Source organism: Pholcus phalangioides, unplaced genomic scaffold (assembly GCF_987345545.1).
Source record: "Pholcus phalangioides strain wild (caught in Gottingen) unplaced genomic scaffold, Ppha-v1.0 ptg000003l_1, whole genome shotgun sequence".
Classification (NCBI taxonomy): domain Eukaryota; kingdom Metazoa; phylum Arthropoda; class Arachnida; order Araneae; family Pholcidae; genus Pholcus; species Pholcus phalangioides.
Genome location: NW_028301596.1, coordinates 3,638,394 through 3,659,370, shown reverse-complemented (window position 1 = coordinate 3,659,370; position 20,977 = coordinate 3,638,394). Strand labels below are relative to the sequence as shown.

The following is a 20,977-nucleotide window of genomic DNA, read 5'->3' as shown; positions in this document are numbered from 1 at the left end:
CGCGTCTTCATAAGTCTGAATGCTTTTCGCATATTAAAATATCAAAATTAGACAAATTGTTGAGTCGAAGAAAAGGACGAAAAACATGTCTTTCCAGGCAGAAGAATAGTTTTCTTCAAGGGTTAACTATAAGAGTACAATCTTTGTGTAAAGAGCAGCTGATGTAAAACACAATCCATGTTGTTTTTGTTACTGCATGATGCGAGAGAACGTGACATATTTTTCTAGTATAAAGAGAAATGTTATGTAACGGAACAAGGTTCCACGCTCGGTATCATCATTAAGAGACAGTGACGACAAGGGAAATTCATCTAGTGGAGCTTCGAGAAGAGCAATTAGATTCTACTTTATGTATTTTTGAGTTGCCTCGGTATGCCTCTCACAGGTAAACAACGCCATTCTCGCCGGAGTTAACAAGACAGCCATTAATTTACGATGTCCGCGGGGGGAAACAATTAAAAGCTCCGACGTAGAAGTTTTCTCGAGGAAACTTTCCACTATAGCAGTTCTGTGTTTACGTTTGCTCAACGCCATGGTGAGGGGGAATGCTTTTCGGAAACAGCTATCTATACACTGTACTAGTTTTAGCCTCTCCGAGCAAGGTAAGAATAAGTATCTCGCTTTTGGAAAAACACATTATATGAACTGGTTTAAATACTTCAAACAATGGCATGCGAAATAATATTTAACTTTATGGTGACGCTTCTTTGGCACTAGAAACTTTCACTGAAATATTCGTGAGCGACAAAAGTATAGAATTAATTAAATTTGGACCGTGAACGCCACCGGTTTTATCGTCGTGGAAGCCATTTACTATCATTTTACCTCTGTAGGTGTCGGCCTAGTAGAGCTGTTCTCTGGGAAAATGTTGGCAGGTGAACAGTGTTGCCACCAATCAAAAAATTTTCCAACTTTGATTCTTCATCACAAACAACTAGAAACCGGGATTAAACAACCAGAATAAATTTTAGCCATTATTCTGATGACCATACGTCCCGTATTTTCCTGCAAATTCCCGTATTGCGACGTAATTTATTACTGAACTGAGACAGAAAATTTTTGAAAATTACCAGAAAACAACTAGCAATTAGATGGGTATTTTTCCCAACTAAGTGGCAGAAAAAAAAGACCAGGTATAGGTGGAAAATATGTACGTTGGCAACACTGTAGGTGAACCTATTGAGCTAGCTGGCTGTGAGTGAGGTTATCCCCACTGAGCTATGGAAAGGGGACATCGCGAGCCGTCCCTACACGACCGCATCACACCAATTTGAAGAGAAATAGGCAAAACATTCACTGAGTTTGCAGTAGAGGAAATTAAATCTACGAGACGTGTGTGTGTGTGTGCATTACGTTTTTCACTTTTTTATGCATTCCATAGCTTTAAAGAAATTTATAACAATGAATAATCAAACGTTATATAAACAAAACATCTGTTTTTTAGAAAGTTTAAGAGGAACTATTTTGTCAAAAAAAATGAAAAAGAAAAAATATTTCAACTTATATTTTTTTTATGTAATATTTTGATATATTCAATTATTCATGTTTTCTTGAATAAATATTGTACGAACATTTTTCAGATAATAAAAAATTATTAACAGATCCGCAGAGCTTTATAAATTGAAAATTTCAAATTGCCTCAATATTACAATTATATTGTAATTTTCACTACCTATTCTTTAATGTCAAATAATTCATTACAATGTAAACTTTTGAACATTTCATTATGAAGGCTAATTTGTGATTTTTTTAAATGTCTTATACAATTATCCCAATAAAGAAAGTTCATCTCCATCTTCCTTTAATAATAGCCATCGGTTGGTGCAGTTAAAGGCAGAACACCTTTTGTATATGGACAAATGCGCAACCACATAGTTTCCCAAACATTTCGTTCTCCATCCCCCATTTTTAAAAAACACAAATTACTTTCTCATCGCTCCCAACTGAAGCTCACCCATAGGATCCTATACTAAAGCCATAGCTCCTACCACTAACCGGACCATTCCATCGCTTCCGGGGGCGATATTAATCACTTCGGGAAACACTGAACTATACTAATAAAATAATATGAATATAATTGAAAAAAAAATGAACGACTGTATTCGAAAATACTGAAGTTGCTAGCAATTTAAACGCCGAAGTAGGCATGAGGAATGAAATATTTTGCCGATTTCGCTCCTTCACATACGCTTTTGTATTTCTCCTCATCGGCAAGTGCACTTCCTTATTATTATTCTATAGTATCTTCACTCTATATTTTACCTATAGATTAGTGGTTATTTCGAAGCCAGAAGCCATCCTGCAACGAGATGCCATGGTGCAACGAGAGTAAACACTCTTTTAGACATCAACAACAAACCGATCATGACCTCTTCCCGTCCCCAATAAGTCTTTAGACAGTTCTGACATAATTATTTTAGACCTCAACGCTGAATTTATGTAAGTTCCGGGTTGCTATCGCTATTCTAAAAGTGAAACTGACAATGAATAACGCAAACGTGTGCAGTTCAAATGTCTGTAACTCAGTTACTCAATGTGGTGAGTATATTTCAAAGGGGATGTTTAAAAATTTATAGCTCCACACAGAAGTGCCTCTGAATGAGGAATCCTTATCTTGTAAAAGAGTCAGACCGACCACTTTTAGTCCCGATAAGTACTGTCATCCTAACGAAGCATGAATCCAAACAGTGTGGAAATGTACTGTTGGATACAGACCGAAAATCAACGCGAGTTGCCCAAAATTCGCGAAGAGTGACCATTCAAGTGTTAAATGACTTGTGCATACTCCAGTTTCAGCCAAACGGGATATAGTTTCCAAGTCCGGCATAGATGTAAATAACTTATTTGGGCCGTTCAAGTATTACGTAAGTAAATTTTTAGCCATTTTTGACCCCCCTCCTCCCTTGTCAGCAAAATTTCGTCATCAGCTGTGCCCCTCTTAATCCTAACGCATAGTGGGATCAGAGACGTACACGGGGGGCAGGGCCGTCATTTAAACTTTTTCCCGGGAGGGGGCAAAGTACATGTACTCAATGTATGTATATATTTGTATATATATATATATATATATACCATTTTTAGTGTATTTTCAAAAGCCAGTGGGGGGCAACGGCTCAAATGGCCCCCCCTAAATGACGGGCCTGACGGGGGGCATAGGGGTGCTTGTGCCCCCTCCCACGATCGAAAATTTATTTTTTATTGCACAAAAAAAAATTTTTTTAATTGCAATTTCGAAAGAAAATACCTTTATACATTTATGTTATTATAATCAATTTCTGTTAATTTCCATGTTATTTGAAGGCTACGAACTCAAAATTTATCTTTAGTAAATTCATTGCGATCCACCCTCTAAGCTATATAGTCAAGTGTCCACAAACTATCGGAAGGTTTTTCCCGTTTTTGGCACTCCGAGTAAGATTCCATTAAAAATATTTCATATTTTCATTAAGTGTGGTTGATGACGCAAGCATTATCCAAACCCCCCTCCCCCCTTGTCATCAAAAGTCAGCAAAACTCCCCCCCCCCCCCACATCGATGATGACGTAATACTTGAACGGCCTCTTCCAGAGAAATCCGTGGAAATTGAACAAGGCGGTACCCAACCGGAACGTGTGAAAGGATTAGTTGCTCGGTTGGTGCAGCATGTGTCCATCTTTCAGGATGCCGGACACTAATGGATGAAAATGAACAATCAGAAGCGTCATGAGAGATGAGAGAAATCGGATAGGATTAGAAAAACTACCGAATGTCCTAAACATGTTAATGTTACAACAAAAGCAATAATATATATATACTATTGTTGAGTTACCATGGACTGGTGAAATTCCCACTTGTTATACACGATCTTTGTTATCATTACCTCTTAATTATCATTACATCCTCTTATCATTACATCTTAAACGCCAACATATGTCTATAATTATCTTCTCAGACTCTCGCCCGCGTGGTAGAGCAATATAAAGGGGGTCTATTCATCAAAATGATACTTGTATCTAACAGTCGATATTAAATTCGCTGTGCTATTTTATCCCGCGTAAGATGTCATGTCTATGAAGTGCGTTAAGCGTATCTCATTCAACTGGTTGGAATTGGTATTGCGTCTGACGCTACATAACGGCATTATTACTTTGGAATCAAACTTTAATCACCTTTAATGCTGTACAAGTCGGCCCTCGTGGAATTGGATCTACGGATATAGTCGCATATCCCCCTAGGGAATGGGACGAGTTTACTACTACATCATATTTCATATTAATAAATTTTATTCATTTTGCAATTCTTAGATGTCCGCTTTAAGGTACTGACGGCGGAGAATTCGTGATTAGACTTTTTGTGAAGTGGATAACTAAATCCAACTAAGTTTTTATTACGATTAATTATTGTTTTCACAAATCATTAATTGACTGTGCATAATAAAAAGCGAAATCATGAATTACTTGTTAATTAATTGATTAAAGATTAAATAAAAAAAATTCGCTTTTATTTTGTTATGATGGTTGGCTGCTCACGTTGCCGTGCAGGGACGGGGGCTCTCATGTGACTCAATATAAAGACAATCACTGTATACCCCCCAGGGCCATCGTACCCCGGCCTCGCCACATTCGCAGTTGGGGACGACCTCCTAAACCCATATAATAAGTACCCGAATAAGTAGTCCGATAGTACACGACTTATAAAACAACAGAAAATAACTTATTATAAAACGTGATAATAAATTAACAGTTAATTATTAATGAATTATTATTATTGTTATTATTATTATAAAATTTTTAGTGATAAAATTAAAAAAAAATAGTATTCGAATTATTAGTGTAAATATTAGAATTGACCCTTTATATATCCGACATTGTGAAAAGTAGAATAAGAAGAAAATTATAATAAAATTAAATAAAAGCATAAATGTAATGATAATAATAAATAGTTATCATGTAAATTATTTGATATCATTTTAGTTCTAATTATAGAAACAAAAACCAAAGTTTTGGAAACAATTAATTATTCAAAACAAATTATCTAACCTGGTGTTTTAAAGCACCGCCAGGATATAAAGTGTTAAAGTGCACTTTTATATATGCACTTTCCATCTTTTTTAAACAAAGTACCTACACTGTTCCGCCCATTTCCGAGAGCAACCGCTAAAATTGTCGACAGCCGATGGAGTCTGGTCCGTGTCAGGGCTATATACAGGTAGGTAATAAGGGGCAGTCTCATCCCTTTGCAGTTGCTCTTACCATCTTGGCTCAGTGGGCGTAGTCTGAGATCAGTTGCTTGACGCGTCACAGCTCCAATACTTTTTAACTCAAACGCGACCTTGAAATACCAGGTTAGCAAATGACAGTTAAATGGTACTAAAGCTGGTACCGACTCCTGCGCGTCACGAAACAGTCCGTATTATATGGCCTTAGGTCCGCGTACGGTTCGAAAGGAAAAAGTTTGCTCACACTCTTTTCATCATTTTTAGCGGCATTTTCGACATATACAGTGAAACCTGTCTAAGACGAACACTGCATGAGACAGAAACCTGTCTTAAACGGAATCAAAATATAATCAGTTCGGTGATTAGTGATTTTCATTTTGCCCGCTTATAAGACGGAAAACTGCCGAAAACAGAATATTATATCAGTCTCTTGATGTTCCGTTTCGTACTGGTTTCACTGTACCTTGCCTAACATCGAGCGTTGTATTTCCGAAGATATCGCGGCTCCTTAAGCTTAAAACAATCTGATTTCGGCACTAATGGGCTAACGACGTTGACCTTTGAAGACCGGACACACAATCCATTTCCCATCTCAACGAAGCGTTCCAGAAGGACGAGTGCATATGCTTTTATTATAAACAACAAATTATTGTCGCCTCAGACGAAGGCAACAAAAATGAAATATATAAAAAAAACTGAAAAACCTAAAACAATAACGATCGTCAATCTGAAATCATGTGAAGTACAATTAACTAACAACGCTAATGGGCAATCAAAATGATAAACATGATTATATGATGAGTGATGGCGTATAGTCGTCCATCCCATAAGGATATAGTAATAGTCAATTGATCGAACGATTGTCGATAACAAGCTAATTAGTCATCCACGTTGTTATATTTTCCAGCTTCCACATATCAGTTTGATTGTCGGCATCGGGTCTTCAGAATGGACTAAGGACTAAGGACCAAGGCTAATGGACTAAGGAATTTGCGAATTCCACTCCTCCTAAGAACATATTCCCACTCCCCAGATTAATTGCTAGTTTTTTGTTCTCATTCTGATAACGGAAGAAGAATGATGGTGTTCGAATTATACCGGCCCCCAAGCTAGAGCCCTGTTAGCCCCACCGTTGTGTGAGGAACATCACGTCACTGTTTCTAATTGATTCATGAGTTATAACTCATTTATTAGAAAAAAATTTAATTTGTGATGAAATATAAAAAGTTTGAGAAAAAGTTTATATATGATTTTGATGCTGTCATCTTCCGACATCCGAACATAACCGGTTTTTCAAGAGAAATTTGTATTATTATTTCAATGCATTATTTTTTCCCCGTATTTTAGGGCATTTTTTAAAGTCACTTTTGAACATTTTTAGGGCAATAACTTCCTTGGTGATTAGAAACTTATCTCTCTTATATACACATTATTAGAAACTTATCTCTCTTATATACACATTATTAGAAACTTATCTCTCTTATATACACATTACTAGAAATATAATTTTTTTATTATTATTGTTCACCATTATAAATATTAAAGTACGATGATTAAAAATATACGGGACATTCGAATAAAATATTTATTTATTTAAATACAAGAATTTTTAATAATGATTTCAATCATTGCGCCAGCTATTGAAACGCTAAGCTTCACTTTGATGTAATTGGAATATTAATAATATATATTAATATATATTGTTTAATTTCTGTTTAATGCTTTTATTGATGTTCAATTAGAAAATTACATTATACAGATTACATTATCAGATTATTTTATTTGTAATTTCAGATCCAATGAAATTGGATTATTCAATCCTCTTGAGTTTCTACTTTGCAAGCACACTTCTGGTAAATATATATTGTTGTTTTTATTTCATTTAAGATCGATAAAGATTAAAAAAAAAGATCATGGCGCATAACTATCCTTAAATACTACGAAAACAATGAAAATAGGCGTAGTTAAGATGCAAATTAAAGGACACAAAAGACATTGTGTATAATGCAGAAAATCCTCAAAGTACTAAAAAAATTGTTATAGTTGAAGTTACGTATTAAGTGAAGTTTAGGTATTTTAGTAGAAAAAAAATATACAGTGGAATCCCGTTTTAACGAATACAGTTATAGCGAAAATCTCGATATAACGAACACTTTTCTAATCCCACCACATAAGTTTTCATAGGAACAATACAAAAACCTGGAATTCCTTTGTAACAAAATGTCGTTATTACGAAGTGATTTCACCGGCATCTTGGAGTTCGTTATCTTGAGTAATCTGTCGGCATCTTTCCAAATCACAGGAGTGACCCGCGGTTCAGTTCCAGAGGGATTACGTGGCCCGGGACACGTTTGGATTGGATTGGATTTTAGGTTTATTGGCGCAAGGACCAGTTTGGTCAAACTGCGCCAAAACACATGATTATAAAAAAGATTGTCCTTTGGTCATGTCGAAAAATTAAAAAGCAGCATGAAACGTAAAACAATGACATGAATTGTAAAACTATAATTTGTTATAAAAACCAATGGCCTTGATGAATTTAAAAATGCGAGATGCATCGCTATTGTCACTTAAAATGTCATGATATGAAAATGACTATGACCAAAAGTGGTCGTAAAATGATGACGATGATGTGAACAAGTAACAGCATGAGCAATGGTCAATGGACTTTGACAATGAGGGCACTCTGGTTGACTCTCTCGCAATAACAAATATGATTGTGTGAGGCGACTGCGATAGATCATATATAGTATATATGATTCTATACCCAACCGGGCAAGCAGAACTTCCTCCTTTCGGTTAGTTCTGCAGCTCGAACGCCAATGGCCAAGTGTGGGCTTGATGGCAAATAATTTGTTATTTATCTGATTGTTCCAATGATCCTGCCAGCGGCGATACATCACTTCTCGGAGGATTGAGAAGTGGTCACTGGCAGGAACCAAAAGGCTATTGTCAATGTTAGTTTTTGTTCGAGCTGCGTTGTCTGCTTTTTCATTGCACCACAGTGATTGCAATGCGCTGAGAGAGTCGCTATAAATGATGCATCGTCGGTGGCGTTTGCGTCGTATATGACGTAGAGCCTGAAGGATTGCGTACAGCTCTGCCGAATAAATATAGAATGTGTCGGGAAGTTCGAAAAATGTCTCCTCACAACAGATGTAGGCACAACCGACATGCCCAGGGCTCTTAGAGCCGTCAGTATATATGGGGAAGTACCTGTTGTACCTACCCCTGTGCCTAAAGAATATCTGTCGATATATGACATCTGCTGTGGTGGCTCTAGGGTATGATGATAATGAAAGAGAGACATCTGGCAGAGACTGCTCCCATGGTGCCAGTTGCCAAGCAACTGGGGCCACACGACTGATGTCTAATTCTAGTTCCTCCACAAAAGCCCTCATACGAAGACCGAATGACGGTACACATGAAGAGCGAGCAGCAAAAAGTCTATGAAATGAGGGATTAAAAATGACACGATGAAGTGGATGATCTGGAAAAGATTTCATCTTGATATAATATTTCAAGGAAAGTTGATGGCGTCTTGATGTCAGTGAGGGCCCGTTGCATTCGACATACAGACTCTCCATTGGCGACGTCCGGAAAGCTCCAGAGCAGATCCGCAGGGCGAGATGGTGGACGGGGTCGAGCACACTCAGATAGCACCGAGGTTCCGACCCGTATACAATGGAGCCGTAGTCGAGCTTCGATCTTACAAGAGCTTTCCTTGTATAAGTGGAGGAGCGACTTACGGTCAGCTCCCCACGATGTGGAAGAGATGACCTTCAAGAGGTTCATCGTCTTCATGCAACGAGCTCTTAATTGGGCAATATGAGGTTTGAAAGTGAGCTTCTTGTCGAATGTGATGCCGAGGAATTTAGTGTTTTCTACAATAGGTATTAGATTGTTATTGAGAAACAACTGTGGGTCATCGTGTAGGTCTCGACGCCGGCAAAAGTGCATAGCAACAGTCTTGTCAGCGGAGAAAGAAAAACCGTTATTATGAGCCCACTTGCTGATCTTGTTGAGTGTAGTTTGCAATTGTCTCTCGCCTGACCTCATATTCACTGATTGGTAAGATATCAACAGATCATCCATGTAGAGTGCGCCAGTGACAGACAACGGGAGTTGATTTAACACCCCGTTGAGTCTTAAAATAAAAAGTGTTACGCTTAAAATGCTACCCTGAGGTACACCTTGTTCTTGAATTTGGGGAGCTGATAATGTGCTTCCGATCCGTACTTGGAAAATGCGGCTAGCAAGAAAGTTCTTAATGAAAATGGGCAGGTTGCCCCGCAAGACGCTATTATAGAGGTCGGAAAGAATTCCGTGCCTCCAAGTACGGTCGTCGGCCTTTTCTATGTCGAAAAATATGGCTATCATATGCTCCCTCTTCACAAATGCTTGTCTTATTGATGTCTCAAGGCGTAACAGATTGCATGTTGTGGACCTGAACCGTCTAAAGCCGCTTTGATGTTGGGATAAAATATTGTTAACCTCAAGGTAGTGCATAAGGCGATAGTTCCAGATGCGTTCTATGAGTTTACATAGACAACTGGTCAAAGCAATAGGTCTGTAACTGTACGGTTGTTGAGGATTTTTGCCAGGCTTCGGGAATGCAAGAACTATGGCTGCTCGCCAGGTGTCAGGAAATGAATGACTGACCCAGATCCTATTAAATAATATGAGTAAATGTGACAGTGATTCTGGTGAGAGATGCCGAATCATGGAATAATGAATGGCATAGGGCCCTACAGCTGAGTCAGGACTTCGCTGCTAGGCCGTCGTCAGTTCATGAAGGGTGAACAATGAATTTTCTCCCTCCGGTGTAAAAGGCCGGAAGGTGTACGATGTACGTTCGGCCGATGATTTAATGGGATGAAACGATGGGGGATAATTCGCATCACTGGAGACAGTGGCGAAATGGGCGGCGATGGTATCCGCAATATCCCTCACATCGCTGATGATAGTGCCATTGGTGTTTAAAATAATGATCGGATGAGACTGATAATGACCATTGATTTTTCGGATCCGGTCCCAAATGACTTTAGATGAAGTAGATGAATTGATTCCCGTGGTAAACTTTTGCCAGGACTCGCGTTGAGCCTGGCGCAGTTGTCCGAAATGTGGTCCTTCTCACCGCACTTTGCGCAGGTGGGTTGACTACGGCACGCCGTTCGTGAGTGACCGTATTTTTGGCAGTTGAAGCATCGAACAGGGTTAGGAATGTATGGCCGGATTTTGAGGTTATAATAACCTATTTTGATATCTTTCGGCAACGTTGGTGAAGAGAAAGTGAGAATTATATTACGTGTTGGAGCTGGATTGCCATCTTTGCGGCTCATAATATGTTTAGCTGATGTTACGCCTTGAGACGCCAGCTCTTGTGTTAGTTCTTCTTCATTCATGCTAATTAAGTTAGTATCTGAAATTTTTTAGTATCACAATTTTTTTGTTAGTATCTGGATTTTGACTGTTATTGGAATGTCTCCGAGAGATGTGAGCTTTTGAATGAGTTCGGCTTGTTTGGATGTGTTCGTTTCGATGAGAAGGTCTCCTGAACGAAGGGCCTTCACTGATTTTAAGGTACCTGCTGTGCCATAGAGAGCTTTATAGAGAAATGGTGATACTTTGGCCAGCAGTTTTTTGGCATCTGAAGAGTGCAGAAAGAAAAATGAGACAGTTGATGAATTTGAAGCAGTTACATTGACATGTGTTTGGTTTGAAGCAGTTCTTTGACGTTTTGGTGCATTTTGATTTTTTCCCATATTTGAATGGGTATTGTTCCACTCCCACCCACCATGCCCACCATGGAGCCCTACGAGGGGACGCGCACACGTAACCGGTGAAGGTTAGTAGCAACGTCAGGTTAGGTGGGAGCTATACACCACCAAAGCAGGCGAGCAGACGCGTTCAAGATCCAAGATCGTCGTGAAGCAGCACCAACAAACCTCAACGACGTCCGTCAGGCCCGGCCTCTCTACCTGCCCATTTGTGTAACCCCTTCAGCCACCGAGGCGACCACAGCCGATTGACCTGGACGGGGCTAATCCAAGCCTCCCGTTTCGGCTGAATCCGAGGCCAAAGCTAGCGCATCAGGCTAACCAGGATCCCCATCTTCAGCCTTACGGGTCTCCACGCACGGCAAACACGCAGGTAGACAGCGTCCCAGACAGAGCATACGCTAGAAGCAACGTCCCGTCTGGGAGGACCCCTCCCCGCCTAAGCGGGGTCCACAATGAGGGGATGGACACAAGACACAAACATGTACAGGACAAAACAAGACGCAAGACAAGTACTACAAGATGTGTAGAAAAAAAAAACATGTAATCTGGGCTATTGAAAGTGAAGGATATGAGCACAAATAAGCGATGACAATGACGTGTGATAGATTTAGCATTACCCAGGGTGCACCACGAGGAGGCCTATCACATTACACCCCCCGGGACACGTTTTAAAACCGTTGAAGTGACCCAAACGCTCCTAAAGGGTTAGTGACGACCTTGACATAGGTGCTCCTCTTCTAATGATAGGCATGTGCACCGGTGCTCTTGACTCTAATAAATTTGAGTCCACTCCGTACCACGTTTTGAAGATGTCAACATATACGAACGAGAGGAGAATGGAGTGGATGAAATCGAGCTGGTATCATCACCTGTGGCTGAAACGGCTTTATCTCAGCAAGAGGATGAAACGGCAAATGATGAGTCAGGACATCACCAGGTTGAGGATTGGTGTGAGATTAACGCTATTCAATTAAACCATGAGAAATCCGTTTTTTGTATGGTTCACGAGCGTACAACTCCGTGGCGATATGTCTACTACTACACAACTCCGTACATGCACCTTGTTAACATTTCTCCGCGGAATTTCTAACGAATCGGTACATGCCGGAGAATATGTGTTCTGAGCGTATATGTGGCCCCTAACGTATTTATATTGTCAGAACTGTGCGTGTTTCGTGTTCTTGCAGTTGCTGCTATCGGTTCTCCATATTTTGAAGTGAAGGTGGTAAATGCTTGAATTTTCATGTCATACGGGTGTCCTGTAATTGCTAATGCAGCTTTCATCTCATCAACCGACCGTCGTAGAGATATGGTTCTAATTTAAAAAGTGCTCAGAGGTCGTTCGAAAACTACCCTGTACCAATTTCTAGAGGGGAAAAATACCGTGTGTCACAAAAGAAGAAAAATCTAAATTTTTATACGGTACCCTTGTACCCTGACTTCCAATTAGAAAGTTGATGCTCTGTATCTCCCGAGGCCAACAGAAAAGATTCCATGTCTCTAAGTGCAATATTCGCTAAGGTATTTGAATTTAAAAAAATCGGATAAAAGTTATGAAAGAACAGCTAAAACTAACCGGCAACACATTTACGCTGTCCTTTCCCAATTTTCCCCCTTGTTTTTGAATTCAAATATCTCAGCGAATATTGCACTTGGAAACTTGGGTTTTTTTTTTGTTGGACTCAAAAAAGACGGGGAAACAACTTTCTTAAGCCCCGTTCATATGAGAAATAGGAAAAAGAACGAATTTTCACCAATGACTGCTCTCCATTTCTTTCGTTATGAAGGAAAAAGTCGTCAAGCGGGTGCTTGAACTTTCAATGCTACCGCAATATTTGCACATGTGAACGGGGCTTTAGAGGACAAGTGGATTGACTGTATAAAAATATAGATTTTTTTTTATTTTGTGACGCACATTATTTCAAAACTCTCTCTCAAAACTGGTGAAGAGAGTAATTTTCGAACTCATTTTAAGCATTTTTTAAATAGGAATCATACATCTAAGACGGACGATTGATGAGAAAAGAGCCGTATCAGCACTTACAGGACACACTGTATAAGTATCATGTTGAAAGTCTGCTTAATTTCTGCGGCGAGAGTTTTTAAAATGGTGGACCGGCTCAAAATTTACGAAACGAATTTTTACAGCAACATTACGTTCATATGAAAAAAAAAATACGTATGTGAAATTGTATTTGGATTCATCAGGGGAGCTTTTCCCGAGCAGAAATAACAATATAATAAGACCTCATTCAATTTATTTTCTTATGAAAAAGGAATTTCGAAATTTTAAACATGTACATGTATTTTTTTACGTCATTAGTTTCACGAGAGATAAAAATTCCTTAAATGAGATAAGATGGGAATGCAATTGTATACTTAGAGATTCGGTTAAAAGTACTCATGTGCAACAAGGACAAAAACGTACAAAAGTTAAAACGCTAATGAGATATATTCCATTTTCGTTCTTAATATAATGGTGGATAAATGGACATTTATAAAATAAAATTTAAGAATTTTATTTCTAAAAAAAACCACTAATTTTTAACTAAAAATTTATTTTGATATGTATGGGGGTATTTTAATTCTTTTCCTTACACATCTTCGATATGTACTAGTTTCCATGCATATTTAAATCCATATTTAATTATTTAAATGCTTTTCAATTTTTCTTAAAATCATTTTTTAATCCAAATAAATTATTCATGAACACAAAATATACGCCAAAGGAGAAAACAATTTCATGCTAATGACCTAGAATATTTTGATGATGGAGAAGAAAAAATATTCTAAAGAATGATCTGGATAATGTGGATTCGGATTCGCTAATTATTTTAAATGAAGTCATTATGCTTTCAGAGCATAAAGAGAAGAATAATTCTCAATGGTATGTATTCACAAAATATTTATTTTGTTAAAAAAGTGGATTTTTGTTTCTAATGTGAGTCCACTCTAGTGTGCTTTGAATATTTTTTCCGAGCTACTATTTCGATAGTATTGTTGACGTTTAATCGAGAATATTTACAGATTAAGCCGAAAATCATTAGACTTCTTCAAAAATTCATAAATTACAGGTTGGTTATAAATAAACTGACATTACTCAGACGTATGTAGCGCCCATTCTGATGGAGGTATTTTGATGAAACGTGGTACATGGGGATATGTGGACCATGGGGGAAAGAAAGATTCAATAAAAAAAATTCAATTTTTGGCCACCAGGTGAAAAATTGGCTTTTTTTATCGCAGTTATCTTTTCCTCATTGTCCAAATAACGTATGTACCAAGTTTCAATGAAATGCACTCACCACGACGGGCATTACGTATGTCGGAGTCAGTATAATCAAGCTGAGTAATGTCAGTTGAATTATACTCACACTACTCCGACTTACGTAGCGCCCGTTGTGGTGGACGTGTTTCTTCGAAACTTGATATATACGTTATTTGGGCAATGGGAAAAAGATAAATGCAATAAAAAAGTGCCGCTTTTTCACCTGGTGGTCAAAACGTGAACTAATATTTTTTAATTGAAACTTTCTTTTCTGCATGGTCCACATATTCCATATACCAAGTTTCATCAGAATGGGCGCTACATTCGTCTGAGTATATATATAGTCACAGTTTACTTATAACTACCCTGTAGGAACAAATTTTCATTTGAGTATGCGGTTGGCAAGAAAATGTATCTCCTAACCCAGAAGTTGTCAAACTTTTTCTATCCCTTTCCCCTATTCAATGCTCATCCGCGAGCTCCACTGGCTCCCTAGAGTGGTTTAACAAATAATGTTTTCGAAAAACAAATACACCGCTTCACGGCGCCCCGACAAATGTTGGAGACGCACCAGAACGCAACGGCGCACAGTTTGAGAACCCCGTCTTAACCCATTTTTGATTAACTTCGTTTAAATTATTTTTTTTCAATTAATTTTCATGCAAGTTTTGTACGAAATTAAAATTCTTGAAAATTAAAATGTCTAATGAATGATTCATAGACATTTACATTCATAGACATTTTTATCTCTATTTACAAACACATTAAATTTTATAACTTCTCAAAAATGAATTTTGGAAATTTTATCCTGATTTCGAACTAGAAAAAATTTTCCCCATGGCCATAAACAAACATAATTTTTTCTCAAACGTGATACATAAGGTTTTCCAAAAAATCACACACGTAATTACTAATTATATTAATTAAATAATGTTAATAATTTTATATTAGAAAGTTAATTAGTTGAAAATTTCCATTAGTTGCAAATAAAAAATGCTTAATCAATAGCCAACTTTTTGAAACTTCTCAAATATCATAAGTAACCAGTTAAATCTTACCATACATAAAAATATTGTGCAATTCGGACATTAATGGTCAAAAATGGGTTAAATGATGAATAATATTTAATATTTATCATGCAGGGGGGCCCATGCGAAGAAATTATGGTCTATGGGGGAGTGCAGGGCCGTCTTTAGAGCATCATGGGCCCCCAGGCCAAGTGATTTTTCTGAGATATCACCTGGCAAATTCTCGAAAATTTTAATTGGTTCTCATTTTTCTGAGGCCCTCGTTCTCTTGAGGTGTCCGGGTGGGCCCATGCGTTAAGACGGCACTGGGTGGGTGCAATGCCCAACCCACACGGGTAAAAGGCTTATATCCCGGGAGGAACAGAGCCCGGGTCGTGTCTGGTCTGTCTGTCGGGTGGGTGCAATGAAAGTTCAGAGAAACATTAGACCTGAATCTGTTTAGGTGATTCCTAGAAAATATATACAGTTTCTAGGGCTCCTCAGAATGTTATCATTACTACAAAGGCTCCTTAAAACATGTTTAATATTTTAAGGGTCTACAAGCACGGAAATGTTTAGAAGCATTGTTGCATAGTTATATTATTTGGCAGAAATGAAGCTTGACACTTCGATTACCGTATTTTCGAATAGAGATTCATTAAATTTTCAACAATATATGTTTGAAGCAATCCGTATGTGAAAGCAATCCGGTAAAACTTCTCACTTGACAGAATAAGCTGAATTTTTGAAGAATCCAAAGCATTGTTTAAAAGCATTAGTGTGTTAAATCCGGCATTAACATGTGTCAGTTGATAAGCGATCAGTGAAATGTCAGCAACATATGCTTCCAACATATGGATTGTAGACGTGTAGACATGATATGTGCGAAAATATAGTCAAACTCGGATATAACGACATTGAAAAGATTCCCAAAATTATTACTTTTCATTATAACCGAGGTTGACTTTTACAAGAGCTTTTTTTTTTGACTGAAAATATAAGCAGTGGCAATCGAATATATATTTACATGAAGTTTTTATTTCTTATAAGATTATGCGGGTAACCGATTTGATCGAGAAAAATACGGGAAATTCCAATAATTAATACGGGACTCACCGATTTTCACCAAATATTTCGCCAATCATCGACGAAGTTATCAAATATTGTTTAGAAATTACCTTCGCCAAGAAAAACAATGCTAGAGTCTGCTAAAATATATGTTAGGTAAATATTTATAGTCATATCCGCGCGCGCACGCACGCACGCACGCACACATATTTTATAATATACAGTCAAATCTCTTTTTCTGGAAAACTTTATTTCTCGGCAAACTATATCTCGAAGAGGAAAAAAAATTCCTGCATTTGCTGTACGAAATCAATGCATGTTAACCTCTCTAACTCGAAGAAATTTTTAAATAAATTCTCTATCTGGAAAGAAAAGCCACTGTCGAAAAAAAAACAGCGAAATATTCCGTTTCTTCAGCGTAAATTTGACTTTTTTTCGGATTTGAAAGCAACTGGGTAGTCGGCATTATGTTAAACTGAAGTCGTTATAACCGAATTTGTTATTTGAAATTAATTTTTTTCATTGTCGTAGCTTCGCTGGAACAACTTCATATTTAAATCTTGTAAGTTTTTACCCTTTAAGAGAGTGGTTTTTTAAAATTTTTCTGATAAGCATTGTAACTGATACAGTGGAAATCACTAAACCCTGTAGAAATTGCCACTTATATTCAAGAAGAATGTTTTTTCCCTATCTGGCACAGCGGATAAATATTCACCCCCCCCCCAACTAACACTGAGAATAATAATAATACATTTGAAAAGGAAGAGGAAATACTTAAAAACGCTTTTTTTTTTAATTTGTTATTCTGTACACGTATTCGTATGCGGTTCCGAAGGCGAAGAGAAAAACATCCCCTTTCTCTTACCGTTATCAAACTTTGAATAAAAGCTGACTCCGCTCACTGATGCTTGGTATCACAGGTCCGGAGGAGGATGGAAAACATGTTATTAGGCAAACACTGCTTTACAGAGCTAGGGTTTCAACACTAGAACGGCAGGAGCAGTCAATTTGACTGTTTTTGATTTTGAAAACGCTGTAATCTCGATCGTATTTGACGCGCACAGACTCAGTATTTGTGACTTTTCATTATTTCGGCACTTCTCTTTGGACACAAAAAATTGAATTCCTTCGAGGTTTTGCTCTGGAGTAATCGACGTTTATACCTAGAACGGTCAAGAGCAGTCATTTTGACTGCTATATGTAAATTGTGCATGTTTTCTCGTTGGGGCGGAGCAATGTATGCTTTTGCTCTTAGGTTTATGTCCTATCATTCGCTGATGACACATACAACACAAACCATTTACTAGTGACATACAGATAAAGAAATATATATATCTGTTGCAACATGTTACTCGGCTAGCTAAAAAGGCTATTAGTGGGGATAGCAGAAGAAGCACGTACTCGTAATCAAAGCACTATTTCTTATTTGGCTGTAGCCTCGAACATGAACGTTGTGGAAGCATTTATGATCGTTCACCTGGCATGTTCAGTTTTTGTTTTTGCCACAATTTTCATGTGGCATGAAAGATGCGTTGAAATCACCCGAAGAAACAGAGATTCATTCACAGTATATGTAGAAATAACTCATATATGTATATAAGATACACATGTTTGACCAATAATGATGTTATAGCAGTACTAAATGGTATTTCGGACAATGAATCTGAGGCTGAGGTGAGTTACTCATTAATCATTTAACCCTTTTTGTCGCACCACGGTCATTTTCTGCTCACTACGGCTAGTTAGACAGGGATCTACAATTTATTGCCGAATCCGATCAGCACTTTTTTTTTTATACTCACCGAGAGATTTGTGCATTAACCCCTCGATGAGGAACTCCCTGTGGTAGCAATCTTTTCTTGTGGTCATGTCACCGTTTTCTGTTGTACCACATGTCAGGAAAGTTTCTGACAAGGACGAACCGGGTATCGAACTCGCGACACCTCTAAACATTCTTTGGTAATTTAGGCGAGTATCTTATCTACCTGGGCTACCGCACCCCAGGTAACTTACTCTTTATAAATTAATTTTTAGAATGAAATTTTAATAGTGCGCTAATTTCCCCCCCAATAGTGCAAATTTATGGTGACATGATATTATGTATTATCCGTAGCGTGCGCGGCCAACTGAATGGGAATGAACAACAGTCTGAATAGGAAAGACCGTGATAGACGTATAAAAAGGTAAATATAATCAAAATGGAAAAATTTACGCTACGATGTGGTGTTAGTGCATTGTTTATTTATCTTTTATTCGTGGTAAATCTTGTCAACAATTGTGCTCTATATATTCATATATATCGAGAGGGGAGCCGTTTTATGAACACCCGGCACGCTTAAAAAAAGTTAAATTTTTTCACAAGCAATAAATCAACCATGTAGAACAATGTCTTGTTATTTTTATTCAAAAATTTTAGAGCGAGTAATAAAATTATTCTTAAAAAAAAAGCAGCAGTTAAGATGACTGCCGGTCGCCCTTAGTCCGGCCGTTCCAGTGTTAAGGAAGCGAGGTAACTCGGAATTGCCGAAATAATAGGTATCAAGCCAGGCGCGATATCTCGTCATTGCTGCCGTAAGGACTAAATCCATGGGCGGAGATACGAAGGGTCCAGAGTCAAACGTGGAGTCGACTGATCTAATGTATATATGCATAGATGAATTGACATCATCATCATTGTGTCCCCCCCTCCCTCCCAGCAATAATGACCTTGTCCCTTAAAAGTCAATCTCCGCCTATGATTAAATCACAAGGATTGTTCTTTTCCTAAAAATGATTAATTTTTTTTTTTGAATAATGGCTAGTCATAACAATTACAATATTGATTACAGTTTCCAAAGATTGCACCGATGTCACTGGTTTCATTCCCACTGAGGCCGGATGATGTGTTGAGAAGAATTAAATTCCAGCGCGCGGATGTACCCATCAGAGACCAAAGCGACGGAGCAATTGTCATCGACAGCAGGAACTTCATTCCAGGTACCAAGAACGGTATCGCTTTCGACACGAAGGATTTCGCCGTGGTGTTCAACGTGCAAGACAGACACGGACTTCTCAAGCCATTCGATCCAAACACTACGAGGCAACAACAAAGAAAGAGAAAGTATCTGTTAAAATAATGAACTAAATACAGTTGTGTTCTCAAAGTGTACACCGCGGCTCCATGGGGCACCGTCAATTATGGTAAGGGGCTCCCGGTGAGCTGCCCCTACTAATGTGTGCCTATTCAACACAATGGAACGGTTCTTTGCTAGACTATTCTGGGGAACCGCGAAAGGCAAAAGTTTGGGAACCACTGAACTAATACATAAACGAAAAGTTTTTATATTATAGGTATGACGGATGAGATTAAAAAGGAGGAATTAAGTCATTTATTATTTATTAATATCGTAAAATATTAATAATATGCATTGACAATAGCCATTGACTTTATAGCGGGAACGATGATGAGACATTTCCACTCATTTCCTATCACAGATAAACAAATTTTCTACTTCTGGTAAGGGGCCGTTCAAGTAATATGTAAGCAAATTTTTAGCCATTTTTGACCCCCTTGTCAGCAAAATTTCGTCATCAGCTCTGCCCCTCTGAATCCTAACGCATATTGGTGGGATCAGGGATTTACACGGGAGGAATAGGGGAGCTCGTGCACCCCCCCCCCCCTCCGATAAAAAAAATTATTTTTTTAATTGAAATTTCGGAAGAAAATACCTTTATATGTTATTATAATTAATTTCTGTTACTTTCAAAGTTATTTGCAGGCTAAGAACTCAAAATTTGTCTTTAATCAATTCACTGCGACCCACCCTCTAATCCATATAATGATATATCGCGGTAATAAATGCCCTTGGTCCACTGACCAAATATGACCTGAGGGTTATCTGATGTGGCCTGCCCTCCTCAAACCTAATTTTGTAAAAATGAACTAAGCGGCACATTGACAGATCGCTTAAGTGTCCCGTGGTACAGTTCCAGAACATTTAAGCGGCCCGTGGCACATTTTCAGATCACTTAAATGACTCGGGCACATTTTCAGATCACTTAAATGACTCGGGCACAGTTCCAGAACACTTAAGCAATCCGCGTGCCACATTGGCCACAGCGGCCGTGTGACCACCACACGGCCGCTGTTATAGTCACTATACCACACTGAGTGGTTGTAGTGACGGACTCGCGATGCGAGGATCCGGGTTTGAACCCCACAGTGGTGGTCGCTGAAGTTGGTTTTCTGTGGTTCCCAACTTCAAGCCGATCTCCCCGTTAAAAAGTCTCGCCAATCATTCAATCATAACACTTCACTCATAGTTAGAAAAACTGGTGGCAGATGGCAGCACTACACATAACAAGCATTACAGAGAAAAAAAAACTTCACGTCAGGTTTCACTACACGTACACGCACATTCCCGCATGCAGCGTTTCGTTGGGGGTGGGGGGGGTGCATGTGTGGTGTAGCAGTATTAGGTAGGGCCTCCAAAAAAATGGTTCGGGGATCCATGATGTTCTTAAGTCAGCCACCTCGTTGGGCAATTTGCCTGTTGTGGCGTTGTATTTGTATTTAGAGATCCCTTGAGTGACATGTGACGTAGTTTTAGAGCACTCAAGTGTCCCCAGTGCGGTTTAATACACTCAAGTTACCCGCGGCACATTCTTAGATTAT

At 38.4% G+C, this 20,977-nt stretch overlaps 1 protein-coding gene across 1 annotated transcript; it reads left to right on the top strand.

Annotated features, from left to right (window-relative positions):
* Nucleotides 1–226: 226 nt before the first annotated feature.
* Nucleotides 227–19,439, top strand: LOC149087907 (uncharacterized). The gene is made up of 3 exons (XM_089248094.1): nucleotides 227–602; nucleotides 6,992–7,050; nucleotides 19,152–19,439. The coding sequence occupies exons 1-3, from the start codon at nucleotides 533–535 to the stop codon at nucleotides 19,437–19,439; spliced, it is 417 nt and encodes a 138-aa protein (XP_089104220.1). The 5' UTR covers nucleotides 227–532.
* Nucleotides 19,440–20,977: the final 1,538 nt, after the last annotated feature.

What these genes read in the sequence shown, in the direction of transcription:
- LOC149087907 (XM_089248094.1), top strand. Translation starts at nt 533, where the DNA reads ATGGTGAGGGGGAATGCTTTTCGGAAACAGCTATCTATACACTGTACT. An exon ending in TTTTAGCCTCTCCGAGCAAG is followed by an intron (nt 603 to 6,991) that starts GTAAGAATAAGT and finishes TTGTAATTTCAG; the next exon opens with ATCCAATGAAATTGGATTAT. An exon ending in ACTTTGCAAGCACACTTCTG is followed by an intron (nt 7,051 to 19,151) that starts GTAAATATATAT and finishes TATTGATTACAG; the next exon opens with TTTCCAAAGATTGCACCGAT.